The sequence below is a fragment of the Coregonus lavaretus genome (assembly GCF_964263955.1).
Source record: "Coregonus lavaretus genome assembly, chromosome: 16".
Classification (NCBI taxonomy): domain Eukaryota; kingdom Metazoa; phylum Chordata; class Actinopteri; order Salmoniformes; family Salmonidae; genus Coregonus; species Coregonus lavaretus.
In genome coordinates this window covers 32,396,458-32,414,196 of record NC_140003.1, presented here as the reverse complement: position 1 = coordinate 32,414,196, position 17,739 = coordinate 32,396,458, and the positions used below count along the sequence as shown (strand labels likewise).

At 42.2% G+C, this 17,739-nt stretch overlaps 2 protein-coding genes across 6 annotated transcripts in view; one reads left to right on the top strand and one right to left on the bottom strand.

Moving 5' to 3' along the window:
- The window catches only part of ift88 (intraflagellar transport 88 homolog), a 45,275-nt gene extending 40,660 nt beyond the window's left edge, over positions 1 to 4,615 (bottom strand). For 4 of the 5 annotated variants that reach the window (XM_084179298.1, XM_084179299.1, XM_084179301.1 and 1 more), the window contains exons 1-6: positions 4,453 to 4,615; positions 4,116 to 4,209; positions 3,932 to 3,994; positions 3,757 to 3,816; positions 3,207 to 3,260; positions 3,007 to 3,070 (exon numbers count right to left, since the gene is read on the bottom strand). In XM_084179298.1, the coding sequence (XP_084035424.1) occupies positions 3,007 to 3,070; positions 3,207 to 3,260; positions 3,757 to 3,816; positions 3,932 to 3,994; positions 4,116 to 4,196 (322 nt within the window). In that variant the 5' untranslated portion in view covers positions 4,197 to 4,209; positions 4,453 to 4,615. Of the gene's footprint in view, positions 1 to 3,006; positions 3,071 to 3,206; positions 3,261 to 3,461; positions 3,501 to 3,756; positions 3,817 to 3,931; positions 3,995 to 4,115; positions 4,210 to 4,452 lie in introns of all 5 variants that reach the window. The other variant, XM_084179297.1, reaches the window with a different exon arrangement.
- Positions 4,616 to 4,945: 330 nt separating this feature from the next.
- The window catches only part of cryl1 (crystallin, lambda 1), a 36,536-nt gene continuing 23,742 nt past the window's right edge, over positions 4,946 to 17,739 (top strand). The window contains exons 1-2 of the mRNA XM_084179792.1: positions 4,946 to 5,084; positions 8,718 to 8,825. Of these exons, the coding sequence (XP_084035918.1) occupies positions 5,044 to 5,084; positions 8,718 to 8,825 (149 nt within the window). The 5' untranslated portion in view covers positions 4,946 to 5,043. The remainder of the gene's footprint in view (positions 5,085 to 8,717; positions 8,826 to 17,739) is intronic.

Genomic DNA, 17,739 nt, shown 5'->3' with positions numbered 1-17,739 from the left:
AAACTATATTTTATATTTGACATTCTTCAAATAGCCACCCTTTGCCTTGATGACAGCTTTGCACACTCTTGGCATTCTCTCAACCAGCTTCACCTGGAATGCTTTTCCAAAAGTCTTGAAGGAGTTCCCACATATGCTTAGCACTTGTTGGCTGCTTTTCCTTCACTCTGCCGTCCGACTCATCCCAAACCATCTCAATTGGGTTGAAGTAGGGGGATTGTGGAGGCCAGGTCATCTGATGTAGCACTCAATCACTCTCCTTCTTTGTAAAATAGCCCTTACACAGCCTGGAGGTCTGTTGGGTCATTGTGCTGTTGAAAAACAAATGATAGTCCCACTAAGCCCAAACAAGATGGGATGGCGTATCGCTGCAGAATGCTGTGGTAGACATGCTGGTTAAGTGTGCCATGAATTCTAAATAAATCACAGACAGTGTCACCAGCAAAGCACCCCCATACCATAACAACTCCTCCTCCATACTTTACGGGGGGAATTACCCATGCGGAGATCATCCGTTCACCCACACCGCGTCTCACAAAGACACGTCGGTTGGAACCAAAAATCTCAAATTTGGACTCCAGACCAAAGGACAAATTTCCACCGGTCTAATGTCCATTGCTCGTGTTTCCTGGCCCAAGCAGGTCTCTTCTTCTTATTGGTGTCCTTTAGTAGTGGTTTCTTTGCAGCAATTCGACCATGAAGACCTGATTCACACAGTCTCCTCTGAACAGTTGATGTTGAGATGTGTCTGTTACTTGAAGCATTTATTTGGGCTGCAATTTCTGAGGCTGGTAACTCTAATGAACTTATCCTCTGCAGCAGAGGTAACTCTGGGTCTTCCAATCCTGTGGCGGTCCTCATGAGAGCAAGTTTCATCATAGCGCTTGATGGTTTTTGCGACTGCACTTGAAAAACTTTCAAAGTTCTTTACATTTTCCGGATTGACTCACCTTCATGTCTTAAAGTAATGATGCACTGTCTTTTCTCTTTGCTTATTTGAGCTGTTCTTGCCATAATATGGACTTGGTCTTTTACCAAATAGGGCTAACTACACTGCTCAAAAAAATAAAGGGAACACTTAAACAACACATCCTAGATCTGAATGAATGAAATAATCTTATTAAATACTTTTTTCTTTACATAGTTGAATGTGCTGACAACAAAATCACACAAAAATTATCAATGGAAATCAAATTGATCAACCCATGGAGGTCTGGATTTGGAGTCACACTACAGGCTGATCCAACTTTGATGTAATGTCCTTAAAACAAGTCAAAATGAGGCTCAGTAGTGTGTGTGGCCTCCATGTGCCTGTATGACCTCCCTACAACGCCTGGGCATGCTCCTGATGAGGTGGCGGATGGTCTCCTGAGGGATCTCCTCCCAGACCTGGACTAAAGCATCCGCCAACTCCTGGACAGTCTGTGGTGCAACGTGGCGTTGGTGGATGGAGCGAGACATGATGTCCCAGATGTGCTCAATTGGATTCAGGTCTGGGGAACGGGCGGGCCAGTCCATAGCATCAATGCCTTCCGCTTGCAGGAACTGCTGACACACTCCAGCCACATGAGGTCTAGCATTGTCTTGCATTAGGAGGAACCCAGGGCCAACCGCACCAGCATATGGTCTCACAAGGGGTCTGAGGATCTCATCTCGGTACCTAATGGCAGTCAGGCTACCTCTGGCGAGCACATGGAGGGCTGTGCGGCCCCCCAAAGAAATGCCACCCCACACCATGACTGACCCACCACCAAACCGGTCATGCTGGAGGATGTTGCAGGCAGCAGAACATTCTCCACGGCATCTCCAGACTCTGTCACGTCTGTCACGTCTGTCACGTGCTCAGTGTGAACCTGCTTTCATCTGTGAAGAGCACAGGGCGCCAGTGGCGAATTTGCCACTCTTGGTGTTCTCTGGCAAATGCCAAACGTCCTGCACGGTGTTGGGCTGTAAGCACAACCCCCACCTGTGGATGTCGGGCCCTCATACCACCCTCATGGAGTCAGTTTCTGACCGTTTGAGCAGACACATGCACATTTGTGGCCTGCTGGAGGTCATTTTGCAGGGCTCTGGCAGTGCTCCTCCTGCTCCTCCTTGCACAAAGGCGGAGGTAGCGGTCCTGCTGCAGGGTTGTTGCCCTCCTACGGCCTCCTCCACGTCTCCTGATGTACTGGCCTGTCTCCTGGTAGCGCCTCCATGCTCTGGACACTATGCTGACAGACACAGCAAACCTTCTTGCCACAGCTCGCATTGATGTGCCATCCTGGATGAGCTGCACTACCTGAGCCACTTGTGTGGGTTGTAGACTCCGTCTCATGCTACCACTAGAGTGAAAGCACCGCCAGCATTCAAAAGTGACCAAAACATCAGCCAGGAAGCATAGGAACTGAGAAGTGGTCTGTGGTCACCACCTGCAGAACCAGTCCTTTATTGGGGGTGTCTTGCTAATTGCCTAAAATTTCCACCTGTTGTCTATTCCATTTGCACAACAGCATGTGAAATGTATTGTCAATAAGTGTTTCTTCCTAAGTGGACAGTTTGATTTCACAGAAGTGTGATTGACTTGGAGTTACATTGTGTTGTTTAAGTGTTCCCTTTATTTTTTTGAGCAGTGTATATACCTTGTCACATCACAAATGATTGGCTCAAACGCATTAAGAAGGAAAGAAATTCCACAAATTAACTTTTAAGAAGGCACACCTGTTAATTGAAATGCATTCAAGGTGACTACCTCATTAAGCTGGTTGAGAGAATGCCAAGAGTGTGCAAAGCTGTCATCAAGGCAAAGGGTGGCTATTTGAAGAATCTCAAATATAAAATATATTTTGATTTGTTTAACACTTTTTTGGATACTACATGATTCCATATGTGCTATTACATAGTTTTGATGTCTTCACTATTATTCAAAAAAAAATCCCTGACATGGTCTGCATACTTTAGTCTATTGGGAGTGTATGAGACCACCACAACCCTCTCCCTCCCTCCTGCCCTCCCTAGTAAGCTCACCTCTGGTCATGGCTGAAGAGTAGCCTGCTGCTCTGACTGCAGTCATAGGCCTAGCTGCTCCATCCTGTCACAACACATGACACCCACAGTTCAGCACATACATCAGATTTCCATGTTCTGAGCATCATCTTTCTCCACATAGTACTGGGTAAGAATCCAATAGGAAAACTAGAGAAACTGATCAGTATTGATGCTCTCACCTGTACAGCACCAGTCATGGGTCTGCCCATAGATGAGGCCATGGGCATCCTAGACTGCAAGTCACAGCATTAAAGACAGACATTCACACATTTTTAAAAACATCAACGAGGTCTTGAAAAGATACAACACCATCAACTGAATCAGTCAATACAAAATTATCATATTGCTTTTTTTTTTAGACAAGGGTTCTATTCTCCTCTCTTGAAAATGTTCACCTAACTTGCTACCAAGTATGGCATGAATGAAGCTCTCACCTTCAGAAGCCTGCTCTCACTGCCAAACCTGCTCTCTACCTGAGTGTCAAATATCAAACATGCTCAAATGCAATACAATACTCTAAGCTATTTCGTCTCACTTATCATTGGCTCTATGTGCCTCCGCTTCACTAATCTGTGAACAATTAGTTTGCATCCCATACTTAGGACAACAGTATCACTTACAGTAATTCCATCTCAACCCTAATTTATAGCCTACCCATCATTGAAACATTGATTTACAATTAACATGTTGTAACAAGTCAACCAAATCTTACACAATCCATACACTTACTCCAAAAGAGGTCCCCAAAGCCCGTCCTCCAATGGCAGTGCCAGGAAACTTGGCAGTCATCTTAGAAAATTAACAAAAATAATGTATATCTCGATTCAGTTTTTATTGTCATTAGCACATTGTTTTAATTATGCCATATCTTGACTAACTGTCAAGACACTGTTATAACACTCACGGGGGGCCTTCTCCCATGGCTTGTTCTGACTGCTTGCTGAAAACCAGCATCATTGTCAAGTTCCTGTTAAACACAAGACATGAATTCAACAATACTATAATCAATCACAAATTCAGTATGAAACAAGAGTGAAGATGAGGTAGTACCCTAATTCAAAAGAAGACACTAGGCTAGCTATAGCTACCTCTGAATCAAATGTTGGATTGTAGTCGTTGTAGCCCGAGTACAGGTCATCTTCCTCAGCAGCAAGATGTACATGTTCCATCTACTCTGCGATTCTGTCAGGCCCAGGAGAAGGAGGGCAACAACACAGGTTTAAGATTTGATGCATGAGCATAGCTATAAAGAATCTGAATGGCATTGACTCACAAGGCAAACTATTGGGCAGTTCATTAGATTAACCGTTAGCTGGCCAGCTAGCTAGCTCAGCATTTCATTAGCTAACGTAACTAGGTAGCTAGCTCATTAACGCTAACGTTCACTAGAAAACGTACAATTACGAATGGATACTGACTACTTACAGTCAACACTTCTATGGAATGGAGTAGATGCTGTCTTCTCTAACTAAATAAAACAATATAGCTATATTGAAACGAGAGAACAATATATTGATTTCAAGTATGATATTCTCGGAGGAGAATATATTGTTGGGATTTTGTTGTCATTTCTGAGCGTTCAGATCCCACAATGCAAAGCTACATGGGTGGTATTGAATTGGTTTTCAAGCCTCGATTGGTTTGAATGTACGTCAATCATAGTAGGGTTTGGTTTTGCGCAATACAATTGGATAAGAGCGCCCAATTCCGTTACTAGGATACAGTAAGTGAGGAAGCTGCGCCACCAGTTTCATCAAAAAAAAGAAATTCCAATGTTATCAGCTTAGAATGTAAAAAGTAACGTTATAGCTAACCAAGAGCATTACCACATGATTAATAAAATAATGCAAATCGGTGAACGATGAATTTTCTTCGCTCGTTTTTATTTTGAACATTTTGGGGCACTGTACAATCACGTGACTAGCAGGGGCGTTTCAGGATTTGCATGCAGAGTATAATTGGGAAAACAGTGAGTCTTCAATGCAGCAATAACTTACTGCTAATCAAAACTGCAAAATGAGTTCCTCTGAGGGGAAGACCATTACCGTTATTGGCAGGTGAGCAGAAGCCTCACATTTCACGAGTTTTATCTGTCAAAAAAATATTGCTCCAGCAACAAACGTTAGCTAGCGTTATGTGCTAATGCACGTGATTTTCGAGCTGAGCAGTGTCAGCTGATCAGTAACTAAACAAATTAGTTCATTTTCATGACACTGAACATTTGGCGTTACAGATATTGTATTCATATTTGTTGTGCATGTGTCAAGACAAGAGAGAAAAGCCTTTGTATTTTCTAGCCTATAACGTAACTCACTGAATGTGCCATATCAGAATGTAGTGCTAGTAGCCATAGGCATATCATGTAATGTAATCTGAATTTAAATGTATTTTTGTCTAGATTCAAATGTAGAATGTAATATAATAGTGTTTCCAAACGTATATGGTCATCATATGGCTATTTTGATGACGCCGACAGTTTCTTTCAAGAACAGGCATCACTTTTTTTTGTTGCCTTTGTTTTCTTATTCCTGCCTCCTTCTCTAGTCACCATGTCTGGACAATCCTGAAGGATGTTGAGTGCACAAAAATGTCTGCTCTGTCACTGTTGAACCATGCCACCCTTTTTTTGGAATTAGAGCCACAAATGCTTGTCATACAACAAGGTTTACATTTTGGTTCATGATTAAATTAACATGTTCACCTTTGGACTGACCCCCAAATCGAGGATCACTCCTATTATGGGCATCGAAAGTCACATTTACATAATTTAGCAGTCACCACCCCCTTTCAAAATGCCTTACAGCCTGAAATGAAAGCACATAAAATCAGACTTTTTCCGGGTTTATTTACACAGTAACCCACAATATCCAAGTGGAAAACAAATCAAAAAAAAAACTTTGAAAATTAATACTAATTAAAACAGTAAAATACCCTATTTGGATAAGTGAACACCCCCGAGTTAATACTTGGTGGAACCATCTTTTGCTTGAATTACAGCCATGAGTCTCTTTGAATACGTCTCTACTAACTTTGCCCACCTAGACTGTGCAATATTTACCCACCTAGACGTTGCAATATTTGCCCATTCTTCCTTGCAGAATTGATGAAGCTCAGTCAAATTGCATGGTGACTGCTCATGGACCGCACTCAAGTCGTTCCACAGATTCGATGGGATTTAGGTTGGGGCGCTGACTAGGCCACTCAAGGACATTCACCTTCTTGTCCTTCAGCCACTGTACAGTTGCTTTGGCGGTGTGCTTTGGGTCATTGTCATGTTGAAACGTGAACCATCTTCCCATTTTCAACTTCCTGGCAGAGGGCTGCAGGTTCTCCTCAATAATCTGCATACATTTCCCAATGGGTGGCCCCAGAGGGAATCAAACCCACCACCCTAGTGTTACAAGTGCCATGCTCTAACAACTGAGCCACACAGGACTACTTGGTGGTTAGGGATTTTATTTCTCATCAAAAAGTATACAGACTTGTTAAAATGCCAGGTTTTTGTGATGTAAAAGAATGAGACAAAGATATGTCAGAACGTTTTCCACTGTTAATAATGTGAACAATTCAATTGAAAAACAAACTGAAATCTTCGAGGGGGAAAAATAAAAACCTTACAATAACCTGGTTGCATAAGTGTGCACATGCTCTTATAACAGGGGATGTGGAGGTGTTCAGAATTAACCAATCACATTCAAACTCATGTTAAATAGAAGTTATTACACACCTGCCATCATTTAAAGTGACTGATTAATCACAAATAAAGTTCAGCTGTTCGAGTAGGATTTTCTTGACATTTTCTTAGTTGCATCTCAGAGAAAAAGCCATGGTCCGCAGACAGCTTCCAAGGCATCAGAGGGATATCATTGTTGAAAGATAGGAGTCAGGTGAAGGGTACAAAATAATTTCCAAAGCATTACATATACCATGGAACACAGTGAAGACAGTCATCATCAAGTGGAGAAAATATGGCTCAGAGACATTACCAAGAACTGGACGTCCCTCAAATTTATGAAAAGATGAGAACTGGTCAGGGAGGCTTCCAAGAACATTAAAGGAACTGCAGGAATTTCTAGCAAGTACTGGCTGTGTGCTACATGTGACAACAATCTCCCGTATTCTTCATATGAATGGGGTAGGGTGGCAAGACAGAAGCCTATTCTTACAAAGAAACATCCAAGCCCGGCTGAAGTTTTCAAAAACAAACATCAAGTCTCCCAAAAGCACGTGGGAAAATGTGTTATGGTCTGATGAAACCAAGGTTGAACTTTTTGGCCATAATTCCAAAAGGTATGTTTGGCACAAAAACACTGCACATCGCCCAAAGAACACCATACCCAGAGTGAAGCATGGTGGTGGCAGCATCATGCTTTGAGGCTGTTTTTCTTCAGTTGGAACCGGGGCCTTAGTCAGGGTGGAGGGGAATTATGAACAGTTCCAAATACCAGGCAATTCTGGCACACAAACTTCAGGCGTCCATTAGAAAGCTGAAGATGAAGTTCACCTTTCAGCACGACAACGACCCAAAGCACACATCCAAATCCACAAAAGCATAGCTTCACCAGAAGAAGTTAAACGTTTTGGAATGGACCAGTCAGAGCCCAGACCTGAATCCTATTGAACATCTCTGGGGTGTTCTGAAGAGGGCTGTGCACAGGAGATGTCCTCGCAATCGGACAGATTTGGAGCACTTTTGCAAAGAAGAGTGGGCAAATATTGCCACGTCAAGATGTGCCATGCTAATAGACTCCTACCCAAAAAGACAGTGCTGTAATAAAATCAAAAGGTGCTTCAACAAAGTATTAGTTTTAAGGGTGTGCACACTTAAGCAACCAGGTTGTGAGTTTATTTTTCCCCCTCAAAGATTTTTGTTTTTCAATTGAATTGTTCACGTTATAGGTCACATTAAAGGTGGAAAAAGTGTTGTCACATGTAGCACACAGCCAGTACTTGACAGAAATTCCTGCAGTTCCATTGTTGCTGTAGGCCTCTTGGAAGCCTCCCTGACCAGTTCTCGTCTTTTAAATTGGAGGGACGTCCAGTTCTTGGTAATGTCTCTGTTGTGCTATATATTTTCTCCACTTGATGATGACTGTCTTCACTGTGTTCCATGGTATATGTAATGCTTTGGAAATTATTTTGTACCCTTCTCCTGACTAATATCTTTCAACAATGATATCCCTCTGATGCCTTGGAAGCTGTCTGCGGACCATGGCTTTTTCTCTGAGATGCAACTAAGAAAATGTCAGGAAAATCCTACTAGAACAGCTGAACTTTATTTGTGATTAATCAGTCACTTTAAATGATGACAGGTGTGTAATGACTTCTATTTAACATGAGTTTGAATGTGATTGGTTAATTCTGAACACAGCCACATCCCCAGTTATAAGAGGGTGTGCACACTTATGCAACCAGGTCATTGTAAGGTTTTTATTTTTCATTTTTCCTCCTCGAAGATTTCAGTTTGTTTTTCAATTGAATTGTTCACATTATAGGTCACATTAACAGTGGAAAAAGTTCTGACGTGATTTATCTTTGTCTCATTCTTTTACATCACAAAAACATGGCATTTTAACAGGGGTGTATAGACTTTTTATATCCACTGTAGCCATTCCGGGGCAATCCAAATATCCCTCGGGGTACAGTAAAGATTGATGAATGTTGACTCTGTTGTTCTGTGTGTGTTTCAGTGGGCTGATTGGGCGCTCCTGGGCCATGGTGTTTATGAGTGGGGGCTACAGAGTGAAGATCTATGACAACCAGCCAGGCCAGGCTGCCAGGGCCATCCAGGAGGTCAGGTGAGTGCTGGAAAACAAGGCGAAACATTACCAAAATATATCATAACCGCATCGACTCATACATGGTCCTCTGTAGCTCAATTGGTAGAGCATGGCGCTTGTAATGCCAGGGTAGTGGGTTCGATCCCCGGGACCACCCATACGTAAAAATGTATGCACACATGACTGTAAGTCGCTTTGGAAAAAAGTGTCTGCTAAATGGCATATTATTATTATTATTACATAACATGCATGACCAAAATACCCCTCTGTCCTCTTTTCCACTCACACCGAAGACACACCAAAAAACATGATCAAATGTTATTTGCCACATGCGCCGAATACAACAGGTGTAGACATTACAGTGAAATGCTTACTTACAAGCCCTTAACCAGCAATGCAATTTTGTAAGTTTTTAAAATATATTTTTTAAAGTGGTAAGTAAAAAAAAATTAAGCAAATAACTAAAGAGCAGCAGTAAAATAAAATAACAGTATGGAGGCTATATACAGGGGGGTACCAGTGCAGAGTCAATGGGCGGGGGCTCCGGCTAGTCGAGGTAATTGAGGTAATATGTACATGTGGGTAGATGACGAGATGACACAGCGCTTTAGGTGAACATGGGCCTCTTCCCTGTGGTGTTTCTATTATATGTAACAAAATGTAACTTTAACCCAGTGTATTTTGAGCTCAAGGTTCTGGAAGATGGGAAAAGGTTCTTAGAGTGACATTTGTAATAATAATGAATAGTTGATTGGATAATAATATTTCTACCAACTGAGCTACTCAAAGCGCTTTACATAGTAAGGGGGGAATGCACCTCATCCACCACCAATGCGGGGACCATTTTTGTGCCAGAATGCGCACTGCACGTCAGCTAACAGGTGGAGAGGTGAGGAGTGATATATGCCAATTAGGAATGAGTGGTGCAGCGGTCAAAAGCACTGCATCTTAGTGCTAGAGGCGTCACTACAGACCCCGGTATCACAATCCGGCCGTGATTGGGAGTCCCATAGGGCGGTGCACAATTGGCCCAGCGTCGCCGGGATAGGCCGTCATTGTAAATCAGAATTTGTTCTTAACTGACTTGCCTAGTTAAATAAAGGTTATATATATATTTATTAGGTGGCCATGATGGAATGGGGCCATGTTAGGAATTTAGCCATGACATTGGGGTTAACGCACCATTTGTAGGGAGAGGACTACTAGCCTATTCCAGAAATGCTCCGTTATGATTCATTTAGAAGAGTTTCACATCCAGCATCATACAGACACTTTGAGGTTGGGCACTAAAAATATTCCAAACAATCTGCTAGTCGAATAAATAGCTATTTGCTACTGTATATCCTAACTGTTTGAGACACTGTATGTCTTGTTTGCTTCAAGTCTATACCAGTACTTCCCAACAGATATGTGAAGTATGTCAAACATCTGGTGGTCCCAGAGGAGAGGGTTTGGAAACCTTGTTCTATATACCATACTGTTTTGCAATGTATAATGAGATTTCCTCAACTGCACATTGGTTAAATAAAATAAACCTTTTTGGACTTTAGGGGGCATTCTTGATCTTTTATTTTCTACAGGTAACTGCCAAAATAAAGGAAACACCAGTATTAAAGCCTGGTTCACATTTGCAGTTTGAAGTGACTCAAATCCAATTTATTTGCATATCTGATTTGAAATTTGTGAATGTGCTAGAAAGCTAAACAGCTACATAGCTATCTAATTGACTGCTGTGGCTAGCCTAAAATGACTTGTTTTGAAAGTTGGATCATGTTATCCTTACCCCTATGATTTTGAACATTCAAAGCAACTGGGAAACACCCATGGCAGGCATTGTCACCTTAGCTTGCTACATAACTTCTGAGCGACAGGAAGCACAAGCACCACCACCAATCAGCCTACACCACTGCACACACACCTGTTGTTACTATGACAACTAGCGTAGCCTTGTCAGCAAATTACTGCTGTCTGAACACACACAAATCCGATTTGGTCACTTGTAACTTGCTGTTTGGACAGTCAGTAGATCAAAACGGATTTGAAAAACAAAACTGATTTGAGCATTAAGGCCTGCAGTGTGAACAAGGCTAAAAGTGGAACTGACAGCATTTTAGCAACATGAAATGTTATTCAAATCTGTTCATATAAACCCCCAGGAAGAATATGACAACTTTTTATTTATTTTCTGACAAGCGAGCACTTAGATATAGTCCTTTTCACGTTTTCATAAATTCTTAGAATACTAAGGCAAATTCTATAGCAATATAGAGTGGGAAAGCAGCCATGTGTTTGGACAATTAATAGACACTGCAGTAAATAAAACCTAATAAAAACATCTGTCTCGTCCAGGACCAGAGTCTACGCAGCCGGTGCACCATAGCCAATCGGAGCTTCAGTAGGCCTTTATGCAAATAAGCCATTTGCCACACGGGCCTGCCATCATTCAATTTGAACTGGACTGTGTGTTTACAGGCAGTAGCAACAGTGTGACTTTAGATCATTAGAACGCATTCGCAAAAAGTCACAAAATTGGATTTCTGTAAATACCACGGGAGTCCTCATACATTTGGGAACTTTACAGTCCTATTGATCAAACAACCATGAACAGGTAGGCTCTCTCTCCCTCAGTTATGCACATCAACAACAAGATCAACAACTAATGCTAGCTAAAGCGAGATGAGCTCAAATCTAACGAGGGAATATTCGATAAACCCTCAAACTTTTTCAGCTAGTTGGCCGTCAAAATTGCACTTATAAACGATGGGGAATAGTAGCCTGCTCATCCATCTACAGCTTGCCTGCCAATGCATGCTTGTCCCAACCAAGCACCCAAGCTAACTAGCTAAAGTTGGCTAGCTTCTAGCTAGCTACTTCCAGACACAAATGAGAGAACATCTCACTCTGACCATTTTACTCGGCCTTGCAGAGCTGGTTAGGCTGTTTACATGTAATCTGGAGCTAGCTAGCAAAGCAATTCGCATTTCTTGCTAGCTAACCAAATGACACCTACATCTCTAGCTGTGTAGCAAAGATTTGTATAACTAACCCAAGATAGACCACAGCCTGTCGTTTCCAATGGGAACAAATGAGTCATAGTGGGCAGAACAAGCAAGGAAGTGGGCAGAGCCAAGCACAAGCTAGCGAGATCCTATTGGCACGTTCTAGCAAACATTTGCATATTTCCGTTAGGGAACGCCTACTCTGTGAAGTGCGCATGTGCAATAACTCAATACCCCTTTGTACTCCTAAACAACGCAATTTTTTTTACACTTTGGCAAAGGGTAAAGTCTACAAAACTTAGTCCACTCTGTTCATAACAGATTCTAGTTTTGGTTACAGAAAACTGTATTAAGATCAAATATTTCATCGATGAGAAAATGTGCACAATGTCAGCCAAAATCCATCTCGTTGCATATTCTCCCACTGCCGGCTACTGGGCTTTCTCTCACTACCAGTGGATGCTTCACATTTATATATCCGGTGAAATATCTGTCTCATTGTTCTATCTGTGTAGCCACTGAAAAACTATATGAGGGGAAAAAGTCAGTCACTCACCCACCCACTTCTCCAATGACATTACATCCTCCTAGCAGCTAGCTAGTGATCTAGCTAACGTTAGGCTCCGTGTTTTTAGCTTGCTACATAAATAGATACACTAGCCTATTAGCCACGTGACTTGTGATCATTGCCCTTGCTAGTTTGATTGTATTGACATTCCCAGCCTTAGTTACATTTGTCAGTTTTTGTCCAAAATTTGTCCATTGAAACTGAAACAGTGCATCCTAAATGGAGGCAGCAAACAATGTACTAGGCCAGCTGTGATTTACAACCTGATAGCAATATTTTTTTGGACTACCAAGAAATGTATTGGTGAATTACATTAATCATGCATTGAACTGCATCCATCTATTCTGCTGACAATGCCTTACTGTACGTCTATTTTGAAAACATCTTATGAAGTTGTTTTTGTAGCATAAACTGGGAATTTGATATTTTTGACTGATATTATGATTGTCTGTTTGTTTCATATCTGCAAAGTAGTTAAAACGCTGTCAGTTCCACTTTAAGTGTCTTAATAGGGCATTGGGCCACCACAAGCCGTCAGAACAGCTTCAATGTGCCTTGGCATAGATTCTACAAGTGTCTGGAACTCTATTGGAGGGATGCGACCCCATTCTTCCTCAAGAAATTCCATGATTTGGTGTTTTGTTGATGGTCTCAGGCACCACTCCAGAATCTCTGTCACGAGAATTTCTATCTCTAATTAATCAAACTTAATGCTCTGAATAATTCCCAGAGGGTGTAAGGCTCTGGTTTAATCATGAATTAAACAAAGGTCCACAACCAGCAAGAATGATCTGTATGTTTAATCATGGAGAGCTCTGCCGCCAAAATACACATATACAGCTTTTATACTTCACACAAAGGCACTTTGCTCCGCCCATCTTTAGGAGGCCTTTAACCAGTTTCTCAGTCCCCTTCATCCTGGAATGTTTGTCTCAGCAGTTTCTAACTCACCCCCTCTGTTAGTGGGTTTATAATGATAACCCTAACACAGTTCACACAGTCATCATCAGTATTGGGGTTAACAATTTTAGTCATAATCATAATTCCTCTATCAGTCTACCCTTTGACTAAATTTTTACACCCTTAGGATAAATGTATTTACAAGCATGACCAATCTGATCTTCATACGTCAGAACTAATAAACATTTCATCCAATTGCGGTCTTTCAGGGTCAAAGTCCTCGTCATCCACCAAGCCTGGAGGATCATTTTTCCCACTCCCCTGGTCAGAGTCCGGAGTCGGTCCATCTCTCATCATTTGTTGAGATACTGCATTCACCAACGCCTTACTCACCAATCCCCGGACACAGGGAACAAGACAACAATCACATAATACAAGAATACCCATACAAACGCTGCTATGGTTTTCCATTTACCAGACATTTCATCAAACCACCCTATCCACGATGTACTAACTTCTGAGTTCTCAGCTCATTCTTCACTTAGAGCAGTTAATTCTGCAAGAGCTCTGGTGACCGTCCCATCCGGTGTGGTGTTGTTAGGGATAAATGTGCAACAATGGCTTACCATTCTATAGACACCGCCCCTTTCTGCCTGATCTAGAGCCAACCTCTTTTCCTAAGTCATGAGTGAGATGGCGGATAATTGTTCAGAGATCCCTTTTACTGCATCCCTAGTCTGGCCAATAAATAATTGTTGGTCGTAATAGATATACAGTGGGGAGAACAAGTATTTGATACACTGCCGATTTTGCAGGTTTTCCTACTTACAAAGCATGTAGAGGTCTGTCATTTTTATCATAGGTACACTTCAACTGTGAGAGACGGAATCTAAAACAAAAATCCAGAAAATCACATTGTATGATTTTTAAGTAATTATTTAGCATTTTATTGCATGACATAAGTATTTGATACATCAGAAAAGCAGAACTTAATATTTGGTACAGAAACCTTTGTTTGCAATTACAGAGATCATACGTTTCCTGTAGGTCTTGACCAGGTTTGCACACACTGCAGCAGGGATTTTGGCCCACTCCTCCATACAGACCTTCTCCAGATCCTTCAGGTTTCGGGGCTGTCGCTGGGCAATACGGACTTTCAGCTCCCTCCAAAGATGTTCTATTGGGTTCAGGTCTGGAGACTGGCTAGGCCACTCCAGGACCTTGAGATGCTTCTTACGGAGCAACTCCTTAGTTGCCCTGGCTGTGTGTTTCGGGTCGTTGTCATGCTGGAAGACCCAGCCACGACCCATCTTCAATGCTCTTACTGAGGGAAGGAGGTTGTTGGCCAAGATCTTGCGATACATGGCCCCATCCATCCTCCCCTCAATACGGTGCAGTCGTCCTGTCCCCTTTGCAGAAAAGCATCCCCAAAGAATGATGTTTCCACCTCCATGCTTCACGGTTGGGATGGTGTTCTTGGGGTTGTACTCATCCTTCTTCTTCCTCCAAACACGGCGAGTGGAGTTTAGACCAAAAAGCTCTATTTTTGTCTCATCAGACCACATGACCTTCTCCCATTCCTCCTCTGGATCATCCAGATGGTCTTTGGCAAACTTCAGACGGGACATGTGCTGGCTTGAGCAGGGGGACCTTGCGTGCGCTGCAGGATTTTAATCCATGACGGCATAGTGTGTTACTAATGGTTTTCTTTGAGACTGTGGTCCCAGCTCTCTTCAGGTCATTGACCAGGTCCTGCCGTGTAGTTCTGGGCTGATCCCTCACCTTCCTCATGATCATTGATGCCCCACGAGGTGAGATCTTGCATGGAGCCCCAGACCGAGGGTGATTGACCGTCATCTTGAACTTCTTCCATTTTCTAATAATTGCGCCAACAGTTGTTGCCTTCTCACCAAGCTGCTTGCCTATTGTCCTGTAGCCCATCCCAGCCTTGTGCAGGTCTACAATTTTATCCCTGATGTCCTTACACAGCTCTCTGGTCTTGGCCATTGTGGAGAGGTTGGAGTCTTTTTGATTGAGTGTGTGGACAGGTGTCTTTTATACAGGTAACGAGTTCAAACAGGTGCAGTTAATACAGGTAATGAGTGGAGAACAGGAGGGCTTCTTAAAGAAAAACTAATAGGTCTGTGAGAGCCGGAATTCTTACTGGTTGGTAGGTGATCAAATACTTATGTCATGCAATAAAATGCAAATTAATTACTTAAAAATCATACAATGTGATTTTCTGGATTTTTGTTTTAGATTCCGTCTCTCACAGTTGAAGTGTACCTATGATAACAATTACAGACCTCTACATGCTTTGTAAGTAGGAAAACCTGCAAAATCGGCAGTGTATCAAATACTTGTTCTCCCCACTGTAATTAATCCAATCCACAATTTTGTTTATTGTCACCCACCAAAAGAACGTGATAGTAAATCCTTCCCCTAATTCTTTCATAGCTTGGTATCCATCCGGTACCCCCCTTGATACCCCAATCGCATCCATCTAAATAGGGCTATTTGTCACGAGAATATCAAATCAAATCAAATCAAATTTTATTGGTCACATGCGCCGAATACAACAGGTGCAGACATTACAGTGAAATGCTTACTTACAGCCCTTAACCAACAGTGCATTTATTTTAAACAAAAAAGTAAGAATAAAACAACAACAAAAAAGTGTTGAGAAAAAAAGAGCAGAAGTAAAAATAAAGTGACAGTAGGGAGGCTATATATACAATAGAATAAAGTGACAGTAGGGAGGCTATATATACAGGGGGGTACCGTTGCATAGTCAATGTGCGGGGGCACCGGCTAGTTGAGGTAGTTGAGGTAATATGTACATGTGGGTAGAGTTAAAGTGACTATGCATAAATACTTAACAGAGTAGCAGCAGCGTAAAAAGTATGGGGTGGGGGGGCAGTGCAAATAGTCCGGGTAGCCATGATTAGCTGTTCAGGAGTCTTATGGCTTGGGGGTAGAAGCTGTTGAGAAGTCTTTTGGACCTAGACTTGGCACTCCGGTACCGCTTGCCGTGCGGTAGCAGAGAGAACAGTCTATGACTAGGGTGACTGGAGTCTTTGACAATTTTGAGGGCCTTCCTCTGACACCGCCTGGTATAGAGGTCCTGGATGGCAGGGAGCTTTGCCCCTGTGATGTACTGGGCCGTACGCACTACCCTCTGTAGTGCCTTGCGGTCAGAGGCCAAGCAGTTGCCATACCAGGCGGTGATGCAACCAGTCAGGATGCTCTCGATGGTGCAGCTGTAGAATTTTTTGAGGATCTGAGGACCCATGCCAAATCTTTTTAGTCTCCTGAGGGGGAATAGGCTTTGTCGTGCCCTCTTCACGACTGTCTTGGTGTGTTTGGACCATGATAGTTCGTTGGTGATGTGGACACCAAGGAACTTGAAGCTCTCAACCTGTTCCACTGCACATATTGAATTTCTATCTCTAATTAATCAAACTTAATGCTCTGAATAATTCCCAGAGGGTGTAAGGCTCTGGTTTAATCATGAATTAAACAAAGGTCCACAACCAGCAAGAATGATCTGTATGTTTAATCATGGAGAGCTCTGCCGCCAAAAAACACATATACAGCTTTTATACTTCACACAAAGGCACTTTGCTCCGCCCATCTTTAGGAGGCCTTTAACCAGTTTCTCAGTCCCCTTCATCCTGGAATGTTTGTCTCAGCAGTTTCTAACTCACCCCCTCTGTTAGTGTGTTTATAATGATAACCCTAACACAGTTCACACAGTCATCATCAGTATTGGGGTTAACCATTTTTGTCATAATCATAATTCCTCTATCAATCTCCAATAAGTCTTCAATTGGGTTAAGACCTGGTTACTGAGACACACAGAGAGAGAGACACACACACCCTTTAAACCCCATATGATCCTTTGAGACCCCTATTTCAAAGTCACTAACCAGGTTTCCATCCAAACTTTTTGAGAGTAAAGTACATGTCAGATAAAAAAATATAATGACAGGCCTGATTGAAACAGAACATTTGTTGGTAAACTTTCCAAATGTCGATAAAACAAAATACGCTAGACAAGGTGGGATCTTTTTTTGTCAGTAAAATGTATTATGCGACAAATGTTGGTGGAAGCACTTTTATGCGCAAATATTAATATAATAACCATTTATATCGAGGTAAACTTGGAGTCACGCAATGACATGTTGTGTGGTCCTGCAGTGTATTATGTTTATTAGGCTACAGATGAAATAAGTGATGAACTTCACAGGGTGGTGAAAGTGCAAGGTGATGAGCTTGACGCTCCTTTCCAATAAATATCGAGGGTCTTATTCTAGTGACATGATCATCGATGCTTGGCTGCCGTTTTGACAAATAAAAATAATCTTGCTTTTTTGTCGAGCTGTTGGCTAGAGTGCACATGCCAATACCAGAGTGGGCACACTCGCTATAACGCAATTTCTTTGTGAGAGAACCATCAGTAGAG